This window comes from Diorhabda sublineata, chromosome 11, assembly GCF_026230105.1.
Source record: "Diorhabda sublineata isolate icDioSubl1.1 chromosome 11, icDioSubl1.1, whole genome shotgun sequence".
NCBI lineage: Eukaryota > Metazoa > Arthropoda > Insecta > Coleoptera > Chrysomelidae > Diorhabda > Diorhabda sublineata.
Window position 1 is genome coordinate 8621747 of NC_079484.1, and position 15664 is coordinate 8637410.

At 34.7% G+C, this 15664-nt stretch overlaps 1 protein-coding gene across 14 annotated transcripts in view; it reads left to right on the forward strand.

The window, feature by feature from the left end:
• Positions 1–15664, forward strand: part of LOC130450233 (disks large 1 tumor suppressor protein) — a 1338131-nt gene that overhangs the window by 1128176 nt on the left and 194291 nt on the right. For all 14 annotated transcript variants that reach the window (XM_056788522.1, XM_056788521.1, XM_056788509.1 and 11 more), the window contains one exon: positions 8296–8443. In XM_056788522.1, coding sequence (XP_056644500.1) covers positions 8296–8443 — 148 coding nt within the window. The remainder of the gene's footprint in view (positions 1–8295; positions 8444–15664) is intronic.

Genomic DNA, 15664 nt, shown 5'->3' on the forward strand with positions numbered 1-15664 from the left:
ACACAAATTTAGAACATTCCTCTTTCGGTTGAACAACTAGTTTTTCTTGTATGGTTGAGAAACTCTCTGGAGTAAAGAAAGATAAATATTTCGTAATTAGATGAACAAAACTCCTACATTACTTGAAATAGAAACTTTCGGATAAATGGAAGTTAAGAAAGCTTATTCAACATCGAGAAAACTTCAATAAAGTACATTTTTTAAACGCGATTTTATGAAAATCACCTTATGCTTCAAAATGAATAGAGACGTTTTATCATTTATTACAATAAATTAACAGATATAATTGATACATCAAAAGAGCAGCTCAAATAGCTCTCTAAAGTCTATCAAAATTTTCGGGCTAACTATAAAAATATTACTTAATATCGATTTTATTATCTTATCAGTGATGAGCTTTCACGTAAGTGGATATGTGTTAGAGCAACTGTAACTTTTGGTACTTGATACTCTACAGCTCTTCATACAGTTGGTAGACCAGTTTTTTGAGCATGATGGCGCGTTGTTGTAGTGCTTTAACAAATTACGCGATTAGTTCGACGTGTGTTGGAACAGCTTTGATTAAAGAGCACTTGAGAAACCGCAAAGACAACCCAATATATTCTCGTCAACGCATAAGTGAATTATTTAGTGAATAACGTGTGAAACCGCCAAAGGAGATGCTCAGATCTATGAAAAGATATTGGGACTGCGACAGGATAAAAGATCGAAATACCAAGTTCGATTGTAAATGATGTTAATTCTCATCTGATTAGTGAAGGAATATGTTTGAGAACTTTGATTGTACGTCATCAAAGACCATCTAATTAAACTAATGTCCACTGAAATGATACACACAATTAATAGTCCAGTATGAACCATATTTGGTAACACTCCAATTAAGTTTCTGAATCAAATGTATTCTATGCTATGCTGGAGTGTCTTACTTGAATCTTTAGGATTAACGACAGTCGGTTGTTTTTTGCCTTCATGATATTGAATAATTTCAATTTAAAAAAATTTTAACAGGAAGAAAATGATTGGATATATTTTTTTTCCTTCGTGCGTTGGAGGCTAGCGTAGATCCACCGAACCGTAGCTCAACTTCATGAGGTTTCATGATATTCTGATGCGTTTAACCAACTATCGTTCGAGAAAAAATGATTAACCAAGTTTTCACCTGGCTTCCAGGCCTCTATCAACACATGAAATTCTTTTCAGTCAATATTTTTCAAATTAAAAGTTACCTAACTCAAAATACTATAACCAACAAACTAATAGTACGAGAGCTGTCAAACTTATACACGTGTCTTTTAAAGGTTGTGGCCAATCGTATGGATCCAACACTATTTTCATATATTCCAGGCATACATTAAAAATAGTACACATTCTTGTTTTATTGCCACAATCCCACGAAAATCACATCACTCGAATTTATATTTTGAATTTTTTCAAACTGTTGCATAAAATATTTCTTTAAGTAACTTAAATGGAATGATTTTTTGATGTAGATTGAAACTATCCCAAATATCCAAATTTTCGAAGATTTTGTATTCCAATTTTCTTATTTGACTATGTTTTTGGTTTTATTTTGAGATAATATAATATTTTCTGCACAATTTCACCTTTCACCAACATTAAAGTATTTTTTTGAAAGTAGGGATATTTTTTCCCCATTTCTCTGATTTCCAGTGGGAAGTGAATACAAAGATCAGCCTTAAGCAAAAGTAGATGGTACCCCCAAGTAAAGATTCTTAATGATATGAAGAATTTATAGTGAGCCGCACTCGTAAGCTAGCTGGAGCCTAAAGTTGTCACCAGACCAGTGAAGGTTTTCCGTCTTTTTCAGTTTTTTAATGGGGTTTTCATGGTGTTTGGGGTAGGAATTGAAAATAAAACACTACGTTTGAATATTATATAAAACTGCTGGAGCAAAGCTACGAGCAACACTTGCCAAAGATCTTTTATTTTGCGTGATACCCCACAAATGAAAACAATACGATCGATTTTGATATTTATATTTCAAATAACATTATATAGATAAGAATATAATTTTAATAAAACTACAGTCTGTAATTTTTACACATAAATTATTGATTCATCGATGTAACCCCTTTTGCTTTTATTATAACAATTTTGACATTCCTTGTAACAATTTCAACAAATAATCGTCGTCTGTTTGGTTCCATTCGTTTTTCAAGGTGTTCCAAAGATATGAAGTGGAAGTAGGACACTGTTTTCCGACTTTCCTGTTTAATTTATCCCATGACAACTCAATCTGGTGAGGTCTGGCGAATGTGAAGACCAAATCATAACTCTAAATAAGACAAAAGTAAGACCTTTCCATTTCTTTCAAATACTCTTGGCACAGCTTCGAGTAATGCTTGGGGTCGCTTTAATTTTCACCAGGTCGCCAGTCGCCCCAAAACATTCTCAAACCAACACCGAGTCTCTGCCTTGTTTAACATTCGAGGTTACATATGAATCTAATATCCGTTTTGACGTCTTAAGGGACGTTTCTTCACCGTCTCCCTTCCAAAATAACTGAAAAACAGATCCCCAGATTCATTGATCTTCTTGGTTTTACCCATTTTAAAATATACAAGTCAGAATTTGCAAGAACCAAAATAATTCGTATACGAACTTCACAACAGGTGTCTTGGTCCAAAAAGTACAAATCACAGCACGGTTTTGGATCCTCACAGAGCTGGGACTAAACTAAAATCATAAACATTCAAGAAATAATTCACAGAGTACTAGTTTGGAATTTAATGAATAGATTAAGGGATGGGTAAAAATTTTTGAACTGTAGTGTAAATAATAATATGCGAAAAAGTTGCTTTTTCTCACAATAAATTGCAGAAATGTTGGTTACATTAAGAGAAAAGTTGAATATAATGTCTGTATTTGTAGTAATTACTTTGATATAACATCCGCTTTGAAACAGACCAAAATGAATTCCAAAAAAGTTCTTTGTTCAACAAATCAAAATAAAATTAATTAAATGCTAGAAACTTGATTTAATTTTTGTTCAAAATATATTTTCGCAGATTTCAACTGCCGTTTCACATTTCGTTGCACACACTATTAATGTTTTATTTCATTTCCTGCAATGTGTATTATATCGTTTTTAGAAGTTGGAAATTGAATGTTTACTGGTATACTTTGTCTATTTTCTTTAACGTTGCCATGTCAACCTATGTATTTCTTCGAAACTTTCCTACGTTGAGTTACTCTGGAAGTTATTATAGTCGAAATTTCCTGGTATAATGAAACCTTGTGTTTCATTCTCCACTACTGCATACTATAGTTGAGTCGTAAGTCGTTATTAACGAGTCTCAGTGAAGTTGGCTAAACTAAAAGATTTTAAAGAAATTCACTTTATTGCAAAATGTTTTAATTCAATTATTTCTACTTTACTCTATAAAACAATGGTTGTTACTACTCTATAATTACACACATTTCATATAACTGAATCAGAACAAAGTCGACTCTCTTTCCTGATTTTTATTTTTTTGTTGTATTAAATTATGAAATACTCAATCAAGTGTTTGTTCTATATTTTCTTTTTCAATTCTTATTGTGTAGTTGCTTCCCAACCTTCGAATTTACGTTTCGTTTAAAATTTCCCAGACTTCTCAATAAACGGAATATTCAACCCCGCAAATGTTCCCAAAAAGTCCATAATGAGCAGTTGCCATATCTAGCCAGAACACAAAATTTCCTTCTTTTTCTTTTTGATCTGCATTAATCTAGATCTAACACTCTTTGCCATATAACTTTTCCACCTACAGAAATTTCAGAAGGACAAATGCATGTTGAAGATCAACTTCCTCGCCTTTCTGACAATTATAAATATTATTATTCACCTATAGACTTTTTCCTGTGAGGTAATGTCAAATCTAAATTTTACGCTAACAAACCGATTTTCTTGGCACAATTAAAAGGAAATATTCGTCTCGAATGGCAGCCATCAAGTAGAAACCTGCCCAGCCGTCATAGGCAATTTTGTTTCCCTAAGTGGCCTAGGTTAACCCCCAAGGGTTCACGATGGACTCGACAGGGGTTTAGGTGAATTTTTTTCTTTAGAACTCATATTGTTCGCGAATTTTGAAAATATGACAGAAATATAACAACTAACGAAAATATTGGAACAGTGGCGCTGGGAATAGTTGAGCAGCAGAAGAAGAATTAAAACTGTCTGGGCTGTGTTGTGTGCGTAGGTATCCATGCGGAAGGTCTCGTGGGTCCGTACTTTTTTGAGGGTGGTCACGTGACGGGCTAAAGTTACATGGAAATGCTCGAAGATTTACTTGGGCAATTGAACAACGATCCAACACTCGCGAACATACGTCATTTCATATAGGATGCAGCTTCGCCGCACCACGCTTCATGTGTGCGTGAGTACCTCAATGTTTATTTTTAACCCTTAACAGGCGTTGCGGTGTCCCTGGGACTCTAAGAGAAAGTATGATACTGTGATAACTTTCGTATTTGTTGATCAGGCGGTAAGCGCTGCTTAATACCTTCCTATGGAGGGGAGACCCATCCCGTGCTCAGTCGACTTCAGTCTATTATCAAAGTAAGTACTTGTATCCGAGGCGCAATTAGTGTAATATTTTCAATTTAGTGGCTATGTCTGAGAATCGAAAAACAGTTAAACCTACAAACTCTAAATTTTGAACAATGAGTGCTAAGATGGCTTAAGGAATGTGATACAGAAGGTTCAAACCAAGATTGCGATCCCGAAAGCAACACTACTATCGAAAATGCTATTACAAGCGATCACGAAACAGAAAGTGAGCTTTCTGGTGATGATTATGACGATGAAGATGGAATACAGGTTACCGAAAGTCAAAACGACAGTGACACAAGTATTTCCAGAAAAAATATTTTTACGGAAAAAACCGATACAAATAGGCGGCCACCGAACCAACCCGAAACGTGAGAACAGCAGCGCATAACATTTGAAGTTGCCAGGGAATAAAAATGTTGTAGCAGAAATTAAACCGCTGGAAGCATGGAGGCAAAAATTCTCGCAAGATATTCTTGATATTGTTGTGCAATATACAAATATTACCTAACCAGGCAATCAGAATCGTACAGAGTACCGAGAAACAAATTCCATTTAAATAAATGGTTTTCTTACACTTCTGCTATTAACTGCTGCCTTTAAGTCTAATAATGAGGCCATTGAATCAATATTTTCAACAGACGGGACTGGTGGTGAAATTTTTCGACTGGTACTGTCAGCAACAATATTTGCTGTTTTATTAGCTTGCCAGAGGTTCGACACTCATGAAGAGAGAATCGTAAGAGTAAAAACTGACCCGGCGGCAGCGATATCACATATATTTGAAAAATTTAACCAAAACTCTCAATCAAGTTACGCTTTAGGAGCCAATGCAACTGTCGATGAAATGCTGGTCGGCTTTATAGGTAGGTGCAAATTTAAAATGTATTTAAATGTAAAAATGGCCTGAAAGTCCAATGCCTTGTTGATGCCCGGGCCTACTATATTGTATATAATACATATTTATTGTGGCAAGGGTACTGACTCCCTAAAAGATATTACAGATTAAGTAAAACGGTTTGCTATTCCAACGCAAGCTGTTGTTCGTCTATCCAAACCACTATTTGGAAGCAACCGAAATATTATGGGTGATAACTGGTACTCTTCAATATAGCTCACTGATTACCTTTTGCAAAATAAGCTTACTTAAGTTGGAACCATGAAGAAAAACAAACGAGGAATACCTAAAGAATTTCTACCCTACAAACTAAGACAGGTGGGATCTACATTATATGGCTTTACAAGTAATAAAACATTAATTTCCAGAGTACCAATGAAAAATAAACCTGTTATCTTTATTTCTTCGATGCATCACTGCAAACAGGATGATGGCGATTTGCCTGAAATTAATGCATATTATAATAATACAAAATCTGGAGTGGATGCTATAGACGAGAAAACCATTAAATATTCCTGTAGTAGAGACCAGATTTTTTGAAATTACTGGCCAAACAACTATACGAACCACTTCTTCATGAAAGAGTGCAGAATGCACATTTATCAAGAGAGCTAAAAGTAGGTATCGCAAGAATTTTGAAGTTGGCATTCGAAACCCCAGCTGATGATCAAGATGTTTTGCCTAAAAATCAGAGGAAGTATTTTTTTATATGTGACCCAAAATTAAAAAATAAAACTGGCTTTCTATGTGTTGAATGCAGAAAACTAATTTGCTTGCAATGTTCGAGAAAATTGTGTGTTCAATGCATTGAAAATCAGGAGGATACCTAAATATTATATTTTTTTATATATTTGTTTGTCAATATTTTACAGCTTACTGTAAAAATAACTATTTTTTTGTTTTTTTTTTAGTTTAGACCTTCTTAAATATGTTTTCAATACAAAAAGTTTTTATTTTTCAGTTTTTTCTTTCAAAATAAATATAAAAGGAATACTATGTTTATTTTTGTTAAAATATTAGCATATCTAGTTTTAGATTTTTTGCTCTGGTTTGTTACTAAGTTGGTTGAAAATAAACAATGTTCCTTTTTGTTATACGTCTTTGATTACGTATAGAACATAAAAAAACACTATTTCAGTATGCAATAGGAAATACACTATTTATATTTTGGAGTCCCCTGGACTCCGCAACGCATTAAGTGTTAAAATTTCGGACCACGCCGCTTAAGGGTTAAGAATGATTAGGCAAACGATGATTTGTGAGGTTATGTGACCTGACACCCTGTGATTTCTTGCTCTGAGGTCAAGGATCGCGTTTTTGCAAGAAGACCACGCAACTTCTGAACTGCAATTGAAACTGAATTTGAAACGTTACCGTAAATGTATTAATAAAGATGTGTATCAATTTGACCACTTACTGTAACCCTTTTGTAATTTCTTTTAATAAATTCATTATTTGTCCACCACTAGACCTTAAATTCCCTCAAATCAATTTTCCTCATTATGTATTCTAATGCTAAGTTGCCGAAAACGGGTAGCCTTGTCTTACTCCTTTGTTAATCACAAACTCATCAGATTTTCCTTTAGGTATCCTAACCCTTGTTTCGCTCATCTTGATTAATCTTCGTAGTTTTGTTTCAATACTTTGTTATTTTAGTTCTGTCAATAGTTGATTTCCTTTTATTAAGTTAAAGCTCTGTTGAAAATTGATGAAGAAAATCTCTGTCTATTTGGTACTCATGTGATTTTTCCATTATTTGTTTTCTTGTTTGTTCTGCGTTTGATATTGCTCTACTATTTCTTAACTTGAGTGCTAGTTTTTTAAGTCTTGGTCTACATAAAAACTCCTGTATAAATTAAATTTGGAGACGGTCGCCTGTTACTTAAGATATTTTATTTTTGACTCTTTATGAAGTGTCCGGTTCACCTCAATTATTTTTGATTTACCGCACATATAAGTGCATAATCCAAAAAATTTCTTTACCACACCAGCTTTGAAACAACCGGTAATCACTGGGAACGATATTTTGGATATTTGGCGGGAACACCTTTTGCGCACTTGTTGAATATTACTTCTCTTGCTTGTTCTTTAATAACCGCACGCTTTTTCACGCATAATATTTTAAACATTCGATTTTTGCTCCGCTGTGGAAATGGACTACTTGAGAAACATCAAGTATACACTTCTTCAAAGTTAATACAGACCAAGCAACTGCTCTGGTACAGACATGTGACGAAGATGGAGCAGAACATGTTGCCTAAGAAAGCATGTATCAAACATTTATCAGACGCAGAATAGAAGAAGACAAGGTAGACCCTCAAGAGCCTGGAAGAAAGGAATTGGAACATACCATGAAAGACAGAGCTATCCAGATAACGAGTAGATAGATAAAAACGTGTGGCGTATAAAATGGGGTATGCTGCAAAGGAAGCTGTAGGACCTCCGCTACTGATTATATTAAATTGTCGTTGAAAAAATAAATATTGGCATTATCCAACTAATTTTTGAATGTGCACAGCTTTCTTCTAGTTTGCACATGCTGTTTTTTTCATAAGTATATATACAAAATTCGTACAATGTTCATTTTTGAATTAAATGCAAAAACACGTCACAAAAGAAAAATAAATTTTATTTTGAATTTATGGGCTAAAATACATAACTAAAAGGATTCAAACTCAAAATTACGTAGTAAGAATAACTATTTTCATCAATTGTTTCAATGAAACAACCAGAGGACTAGATGTGTACTGAGCTCTTTTTGGAGCCTATCCGATTTTTTTTGCTATTTCAAATCGTGTATCAAATATTTCTGTATCAGTATTTCAACATAATTTCTTTATTACAGAAAGGAGAAGTGAATCTAGAAAACGTTACTCACGAAGATGCTGTAGCCACATTAAAAACGACGCAAGATCGAGTCGTTCTCGTCGTAGCTAAACCAGAGAGTGCCTTTAATGCTCCAGCATCGGATACGTCGTACTCACCACAACTGTGTAAGTAAATAGTATTAAATTTCACTAATCAATTAATACGTGACTTTCTGGAAAGATCACGGGTTTTTCGATAAAAAGTTGTTTGATTCTTCAATTTCTTTAAGCTTAATTTATACTAAAGTTTCTCTAATTTTTTTATCCTCTCTAAAAATAATATTTGGCGAAGTATTTTCTCGTAATATAAGTTCATCGTTGGAGTTAAATCTCTTCTCTTCAGCTTTGGAGACAAAAAATAGTCACGTGGATGTAAATCTGGATAAAATTGCTGATATAAAAACTTCTTCTGTGCACAATGCTTTTGCAATTTTTTATTAAATACCGTACTTGTAAATACTAATAAAAATATGTGGAGCAATTATCTAGCAGAAAAAAACTTGAATAATAGTCGATAAAGCACTTGAGAAAGGTGCAATGACCAGCGTGCATCTGCACCACCACTAACAGCGGAAATCATCCTATACTCTGCTGCAAGAGGCCGAAATTCTAGACATTGGAAGGTGTGTATAATTCAATTATGATAGAACTATCGGAAAAGAAATATAGCAAATCTATCTGACATTCAAGAGCAATCAAATGTCAAATAATCGGAATATAAGAGGGTCATGGAATCTCTAGAGACCCTAAATGAACTAGGCAAAGAAAACGGATATTCTCTTATTCTATGTGTCAGTACTGATTAACAAAATAATCGGTCAAAAAGGTGGATCGAATCATTCTGTTTTCCGGGAGGTAAACCCTAAGAATTAGAACAGATGAAAATATAAAATTCCCGACGAATTTTCACAATGGAAAACTTGTTCATTGGCATACAATAATACATGTTTGGAAAGCTTATACTTCCCTCTATTTTTCGACATAAACTTCGTTTAGATCAATGCATTTTAACGTCTTCTAATATATAATATATATTAAAACGTCTTCTTTCAGTTCTTCGTCGGTTTTGAAATACGTCCCTCCCAAATGTTCCTTAAAATCAGGGAGCCACTTGCACACGTTGTTTTTTGTTGTTATCCGTCAGCATTTGCTCGACTCACCTTGCACAAACCTTGAAATATCCTAAACGGTCTCTCAAAATGTTGTGAATGCAGAACTTGCCGACATCAGAGATCAGAGATGAGGTCCCGAACCGTCACTCTTCGATCTTTCCGCATTGCTTCTTTGGTAATCACGTTGGAAAATGATCACCGGCCAGAATACTTACACACTTTTTCCGATATATCTTAGACAGTATTAAATTAATGTCACAGAGCGAAATTCGCGCCTGGCGTGAGAATCAAATGGGAGCTTCCATCACATAAAAACTATTCACGGATTTTTTTGCATAGTCTTTGCATAGTAAATAGGCAGTTGATCATTGTAAGACTTGTTGAATGTGGTTTTTGAAACAATTTATTTCCTTAAAATCTTCATCTACGTAATTGATTTTAAAGAAAATTTTTGTTGGCTCATTCTTCACATAGCGAAGTCTGCAAATTTTGCGACATGAAATTTGATTTATGTTGAATCAAATTCCATGTGTTTCAAAATAAAAAAAGTCTTCGTATGTCAGATGTTTGACTACAAAAGATCTATTTGACTTAGAATAGCATGAGTTGAGAGAATTTGAAGGTACCTGGCAGCGAAAAAGATCTTTTGTTGGTCACCACAATAAATAATTTGTACTGCTGGGCCTTTCTGTATCGTATGAACTGCTTGTAGATCGAAATTAAAGGATATAACTCCAGTGTTTTCCTTTGCCATTTTTTTGTCGTTATCCTTGGACTTGCGAGCTAATTCTTCGTATATATTCTTGAAATTGTTCTTCTATTTCTATGATTTCAGTTTCGACCATTTCCTTGCGCCCTGAACACTTTTTGCTACGGTACTTTTTCGGCCGAAAGAACACCAATTCATATTCTCTATTCTCTAAAAATTTGTCTATATTTTTCCAAAGAAACCAAATTCATATTTTTCTCTCCTGGCACATTATTTTATACATGGTATTCAGAACGGAAATATTTAAAGAGGGATCAAGGTACTTTTTTGTGAAGTAATGTGACTGGACGGCGGGAAATGAGAGAATAATCAACTGCTCATCATTATTGCGAAGCTTGTTAAAAGGTCTATGATTTCCACATATATCTTTCTTAATTGCCCCTTTGGAATTGCTTCTTTCCAACAATGATGTACGAATAAAACAAATCTGCAAATCCAAAAGCAGAGAAGTGCTACATTCAATATTATAGGTGAATCCAATCAAAATAGATAATCACGAACCTGACATTTTTATATCTATCTAGATAAATGTTTGCAATGCACAAATACATGGAACTGACACATCCGGCTGAAATCCACCCTATGAGAACTGATTTTTCGTAACAGTTGACTTGACTTTGTGAAAAATTGGCTCGTAAACACATTCGTGAGTTTGGCATGGCTAATATAGGTCGTTTCAAGACTTCTGGTGCACTTAGGTCAAATCGGGCAATTTTTCAGATTCATGGTTATGGCATGGGACCGACGATATGTGAACAGGCGTTTTCTTCGCAAAAACAGCGTTAGAAACCTATTGAATGAGCAGCATTCAGTTTCACTTAGCTTATTCCATTTTATATCACATGAATAACTGTCAGAAGCTCAGTCAAAGTTTCATACCACTTCATACTCTTCTAAAAAATACTCAATTTTTGTTAATTAATCAACCAATGCAGCATTTAATTTTTGTTTAAGGTAAAAATAAGGTTCACCACTCATAAAATTATTTTTTTTTTCTTTTATCGAGCCCTTTATAAAATTGCTCATGTCTGTCTAAACTTATCGCCTACGACTATGAGACAATTTCCTTTTTTTGTGCCAAGTAATAATTTCTCTCTAATCTCCAAATCAGTCAATTGGTTTTTCATTGCGTCTACGTCCATCTCTATTCGTTTTATTTCTTGTCTTCAATATACGGGATTGGTAAAATGGATATTGAGAGTCGTTCTAAAGCTACTTGTCATGAATAAAGATTAGATTCTAAGATATTGGATTTAATCATGGGTTTCGCATGAAATGATTGCTGGTTATATAACTGGTTATTATTTTAATTAATAAACGTTTTTATCAATATATCGTGAATTTGTAAATGTCTGCAAATAAAAACTTTCTCTCGAGATAAAATGAGATTAAATACTCTTTGATACGAGGGTCAATCAAGTATAAAAATACTTTTAGTGGCTGAGAGTGAGGAAAAGTTATTTGTAGTTTTGTTAGGTGGGAACATTCATCAACCACCTTCTTCATACAGCGAACTCGAGTTCCTGCTTGTGCCCCATCTCTGGACTCATTACCTGTACTAAACATATATGGTAGCAACAGTTTCTTTTAGACTGTTGGCAGCATGTTTCAAATTGTACCTTTATAACCTCTTTCGTCCAGTTAATTTTTAAAACAAATAAAATTTCTTCAAGCAAAACGATCACTTGCTTATGAGGCATTTTTTCATTTTGAATAATTGATAGAATGGAGCTTCGAAAAAGAAACAAAAATAAATACAAAATAAACATGTAAAACAAAATATATTTCAATTATTCACACCTTCCAAAACTTTGTCAATTTTTCTACACAATTCAATACAATTATATGTATGTAAAATTTTTATATTTATTTAAATTGTTTATAACGACTTGGTGAATTTATAGACAAGATATTTCTCCCTTACTTAGTTTAGTCATACCCTAAATACACTCAACTATGCACTAAACACTAAACTACTCGCTATTTATAATAATTATCAATTAAGACTTAACTATGAACTAACTTATATAATATTAATTTACTTTTTACTATGTATACCCCTTCACTATGACATAATTATTTGACTGACTCGCTGATAAACAAGTGCCTGGTTATACGCAACATATTTGTCGATAATTCGGGTTGTAGAATGTGAACAAAAAAACAGACCTTCTCAGATATTGATTCTATGAAAACTGCCATAACATACTGAAAATATAAAAAATAATATAGTTTGTAGCCGGAAATTATTACCGGGCGCGTCCATCAAATTTTAGATTCTATTAATATAATCGAATAGGATCGGCTTCACGGTCCATCTTGTGGACGAGTTTGTAAAATTCATTACAATATTTAATAAGTCTGTTAGCAGGGAATTTGTCGTTTCCCAAAACCTGCTAAAACACTATGTTGGAATTACCTAAATAATCTGGTAAATTTTCTCTCCAGTAATTTTACAATTGTGCTGGTCGTTTCTTGTTTACATTTCTTGCCTTCGCATATTTCATACAGACTTTCAACATTTTCCGGGTCATCCGTTTTTTCTTACTCAGTACAGAGACTAACTGATCCTGATCCTTTTATGATATAATAAGTTACAAGTGTGCTACTAAAATAGACCTAGATGCAACTGACAATGACAACATCATATATTTGAAACTTTTTTGAAGAACAATTCTGTAATTGAATAAAACAAACAAAATCGTCGTTAAACAAATACAGGCTATTCCAAAATTATCTTTACAACTTTAAAAATTCATAACTTTGAAAATAAACAAGATATTTATATTCTGTCTTTTGCATGTATTACTGCAACTAATAAAGTTTTTTTAGTACACCTCAACATGCGCACCATTGGTGGCCCTAAGCGCTTCCAGTCTGTAATTTTCGAGCCAGGTACGCTGTAACATATCGTCTGTGATTGTACTAAAAGCTTGTGTAATGCAGCATTTCAAGTCATCAATATCATTAACCGGTGCCCGGTAAACAATGTCCTTTAAATAACCCCGCAGGTCGAGGGGTGTTATATCCAGAGACCTTGGTGGCCATGGAATTGGGCCATCCCGTCCAATCCATCGGTTGGAAAAAGTTTCGTTGATATGTTCCCGAACTGCTGTTAACCAGTGTGGTGATGCACCATCCTGTTGGAAGTCAACAATCGGCTGTAATTCTTCCAACCGAGGAAGAGCAAAGTTTTGAACTACATCCAGGTACACGCAGCCAGTAACTGTGGTTTCTATGAAGAAGAAAGGACCAATGATTTTGTTGTGCATAAGTCCACACCACACATTAACCTTTGGGCTGTCTCGTTAAAGCTCGACCCCCAAATTCTTACGTTGTGGCGGTTTATTGTACCAGACACATGGAACGTGGTGTCATCACAGACACACCCCTTTCTCAAGAAATCTTCCTCATGATCAATACGTTGCAATATGCCTACGGCAAATTCCACACGTTTTGATCGACCTGTTGGTAACAGTGCCTGCAGCAACTGTACCTTCTAGGCATAAAGACGCAACTGTTTATGAAGAACCCCGTGGATTGTGGTTGTAGGCAATTGCCTTGAAGTCTGACGAATTGAAGTTTTCGGATGTTTGCCGTATGCGCTCCACATTTTCTGGACTGGGTCGCTGGGTCGACCGGCTCCACTTTTATGCAATACTGATCCGGTACTCATTAAGCTTGTGTGCCATGCACGGATGGAGGGTCTGGATAGTGGGTCTGTTTGGAATTTTGTCCTAAAGTTCCGTTGAACCTGTGTATCTGATTTTGTCTCTATGAACCAATACACGCATTGAGCTTTCTGTTGTGGTGTCCACATCTTCAGCTGTTCAGCCTATTGAAAAAAAACTTTATTAGTTGCAGTAATACATGCAAAAGACATATTATAAATATCTTGTTTATGTTCGAAGTTATTTTCATCTTCAAATGGTCTCACTGGCACGTTGGTTATTTCATTCATAGCTAGGGAAGCTGAGGGCTGAGGCACTGTAACACAAAAAAGGAAAATGCTGTATGCTCCTTTCATAGCAGTTTCATGTGTGGAAATTTAAAGGTTTACATTAAACTTACCAAAGTCTTCAAAGAGCTGTCTTCTACTTCAACGCAGTGGGGGGTAGAAGAGGTCAATAACGTTTGGCCTAATGGAGCACTCTCAAGTGTGTCTACAAATATTATTAAAGATAGTTAATTAGACCCTCCATACTAACATCTTAACCTAAGTTTTTACTGGTGTTTGAACATTTGGTTGAAGTTACGCTTGTAGTGGGAACCAAAATGTATCCGTAGAGTCTCCAACGTATTAATAGAGCTATGCAAGAAAAATAAAAGCGGGGGCAGACAAGCCCTTCATAGGACCCGCACCCTTCTGTGGTATCGACTACAAAACAATGTTAAAAACACTGGAAAAGAAGGTAGATAAGAGTAAAACCAATTATTGGGACAACCTACAGGGGCTAACACAGACAGAGACCTTTTGGGAAAACTATAACTAGAGTAGATCTGCTGAATGTATTAACCTAAGTAAGAACAATCTACGAATACTAACAGGAGTTCTATCGGAGCACTGCGTCTCAACTAGACCTAGCAGATAATGCGGCGTGCAGATTCTGTTGCACAGAGGTCGAATTCTCTATACACGTTCTCTCGAAGTGTGAAATCCCATATTCTAGACTTTTTGAAAGGAGTGGGAATAATGGATCAGCTGTAAACACAGGGTTCTCCAGTATCGCAGTAAGAAAGGAGAACACAATAGATCCTCTGTATCGCAGTGTATACGAGACCCCAAATCTATGTATACATATATTGATTGCCACTTTTCCGCCCCTGGGAGTTTCCATACCCTGAGTCGGATTATCTAGAGTACGAAACTATATCAGCTTGCTTGTCCAGTACTCAAGTTCGTAGCCTTTACGATTAATGAAAGGTTTGTACTTGTAGTTCGATGTTTCTGTTTTGTCGATATACAAAAAAGTCATTATAATCTTTGTTACCATATAATTAAATTTAGTTTTCACATGTAATCAACGACATAATGTAAAAAAAATGTTAGAATTTCATTATAATATCTTCCTCTATGATAAAAAGCATTAAACTACGTGTATAAAAAGTGTTGCATTTGAATGTAATTCCCATATTTCACACATCAGACTGTTGAGACCCTACGACAAACAAAACATAGACATAATGTTTTAGTACGCGAGCGAAGCCGGAGCGAAACGCTAGTCTCCCTCATAAATCAATCTATCTCTTCTCAATAACATTTTCTAATAATGTATCCTTCTCTCGTAAACGGCTGTCATGGAAATCTAAAGCTTTTTATCTAATCAATTTCAATGGTGGAAATTTTCGAAATGGTTTTTCTTCGAACTTGCAAGATCTATTTCTACAAAACAAATTTCCATATTCACCGAAAGTATATTTTGTTATCTCACATGAATAAATGATATTTTACAATGTCAATACCCT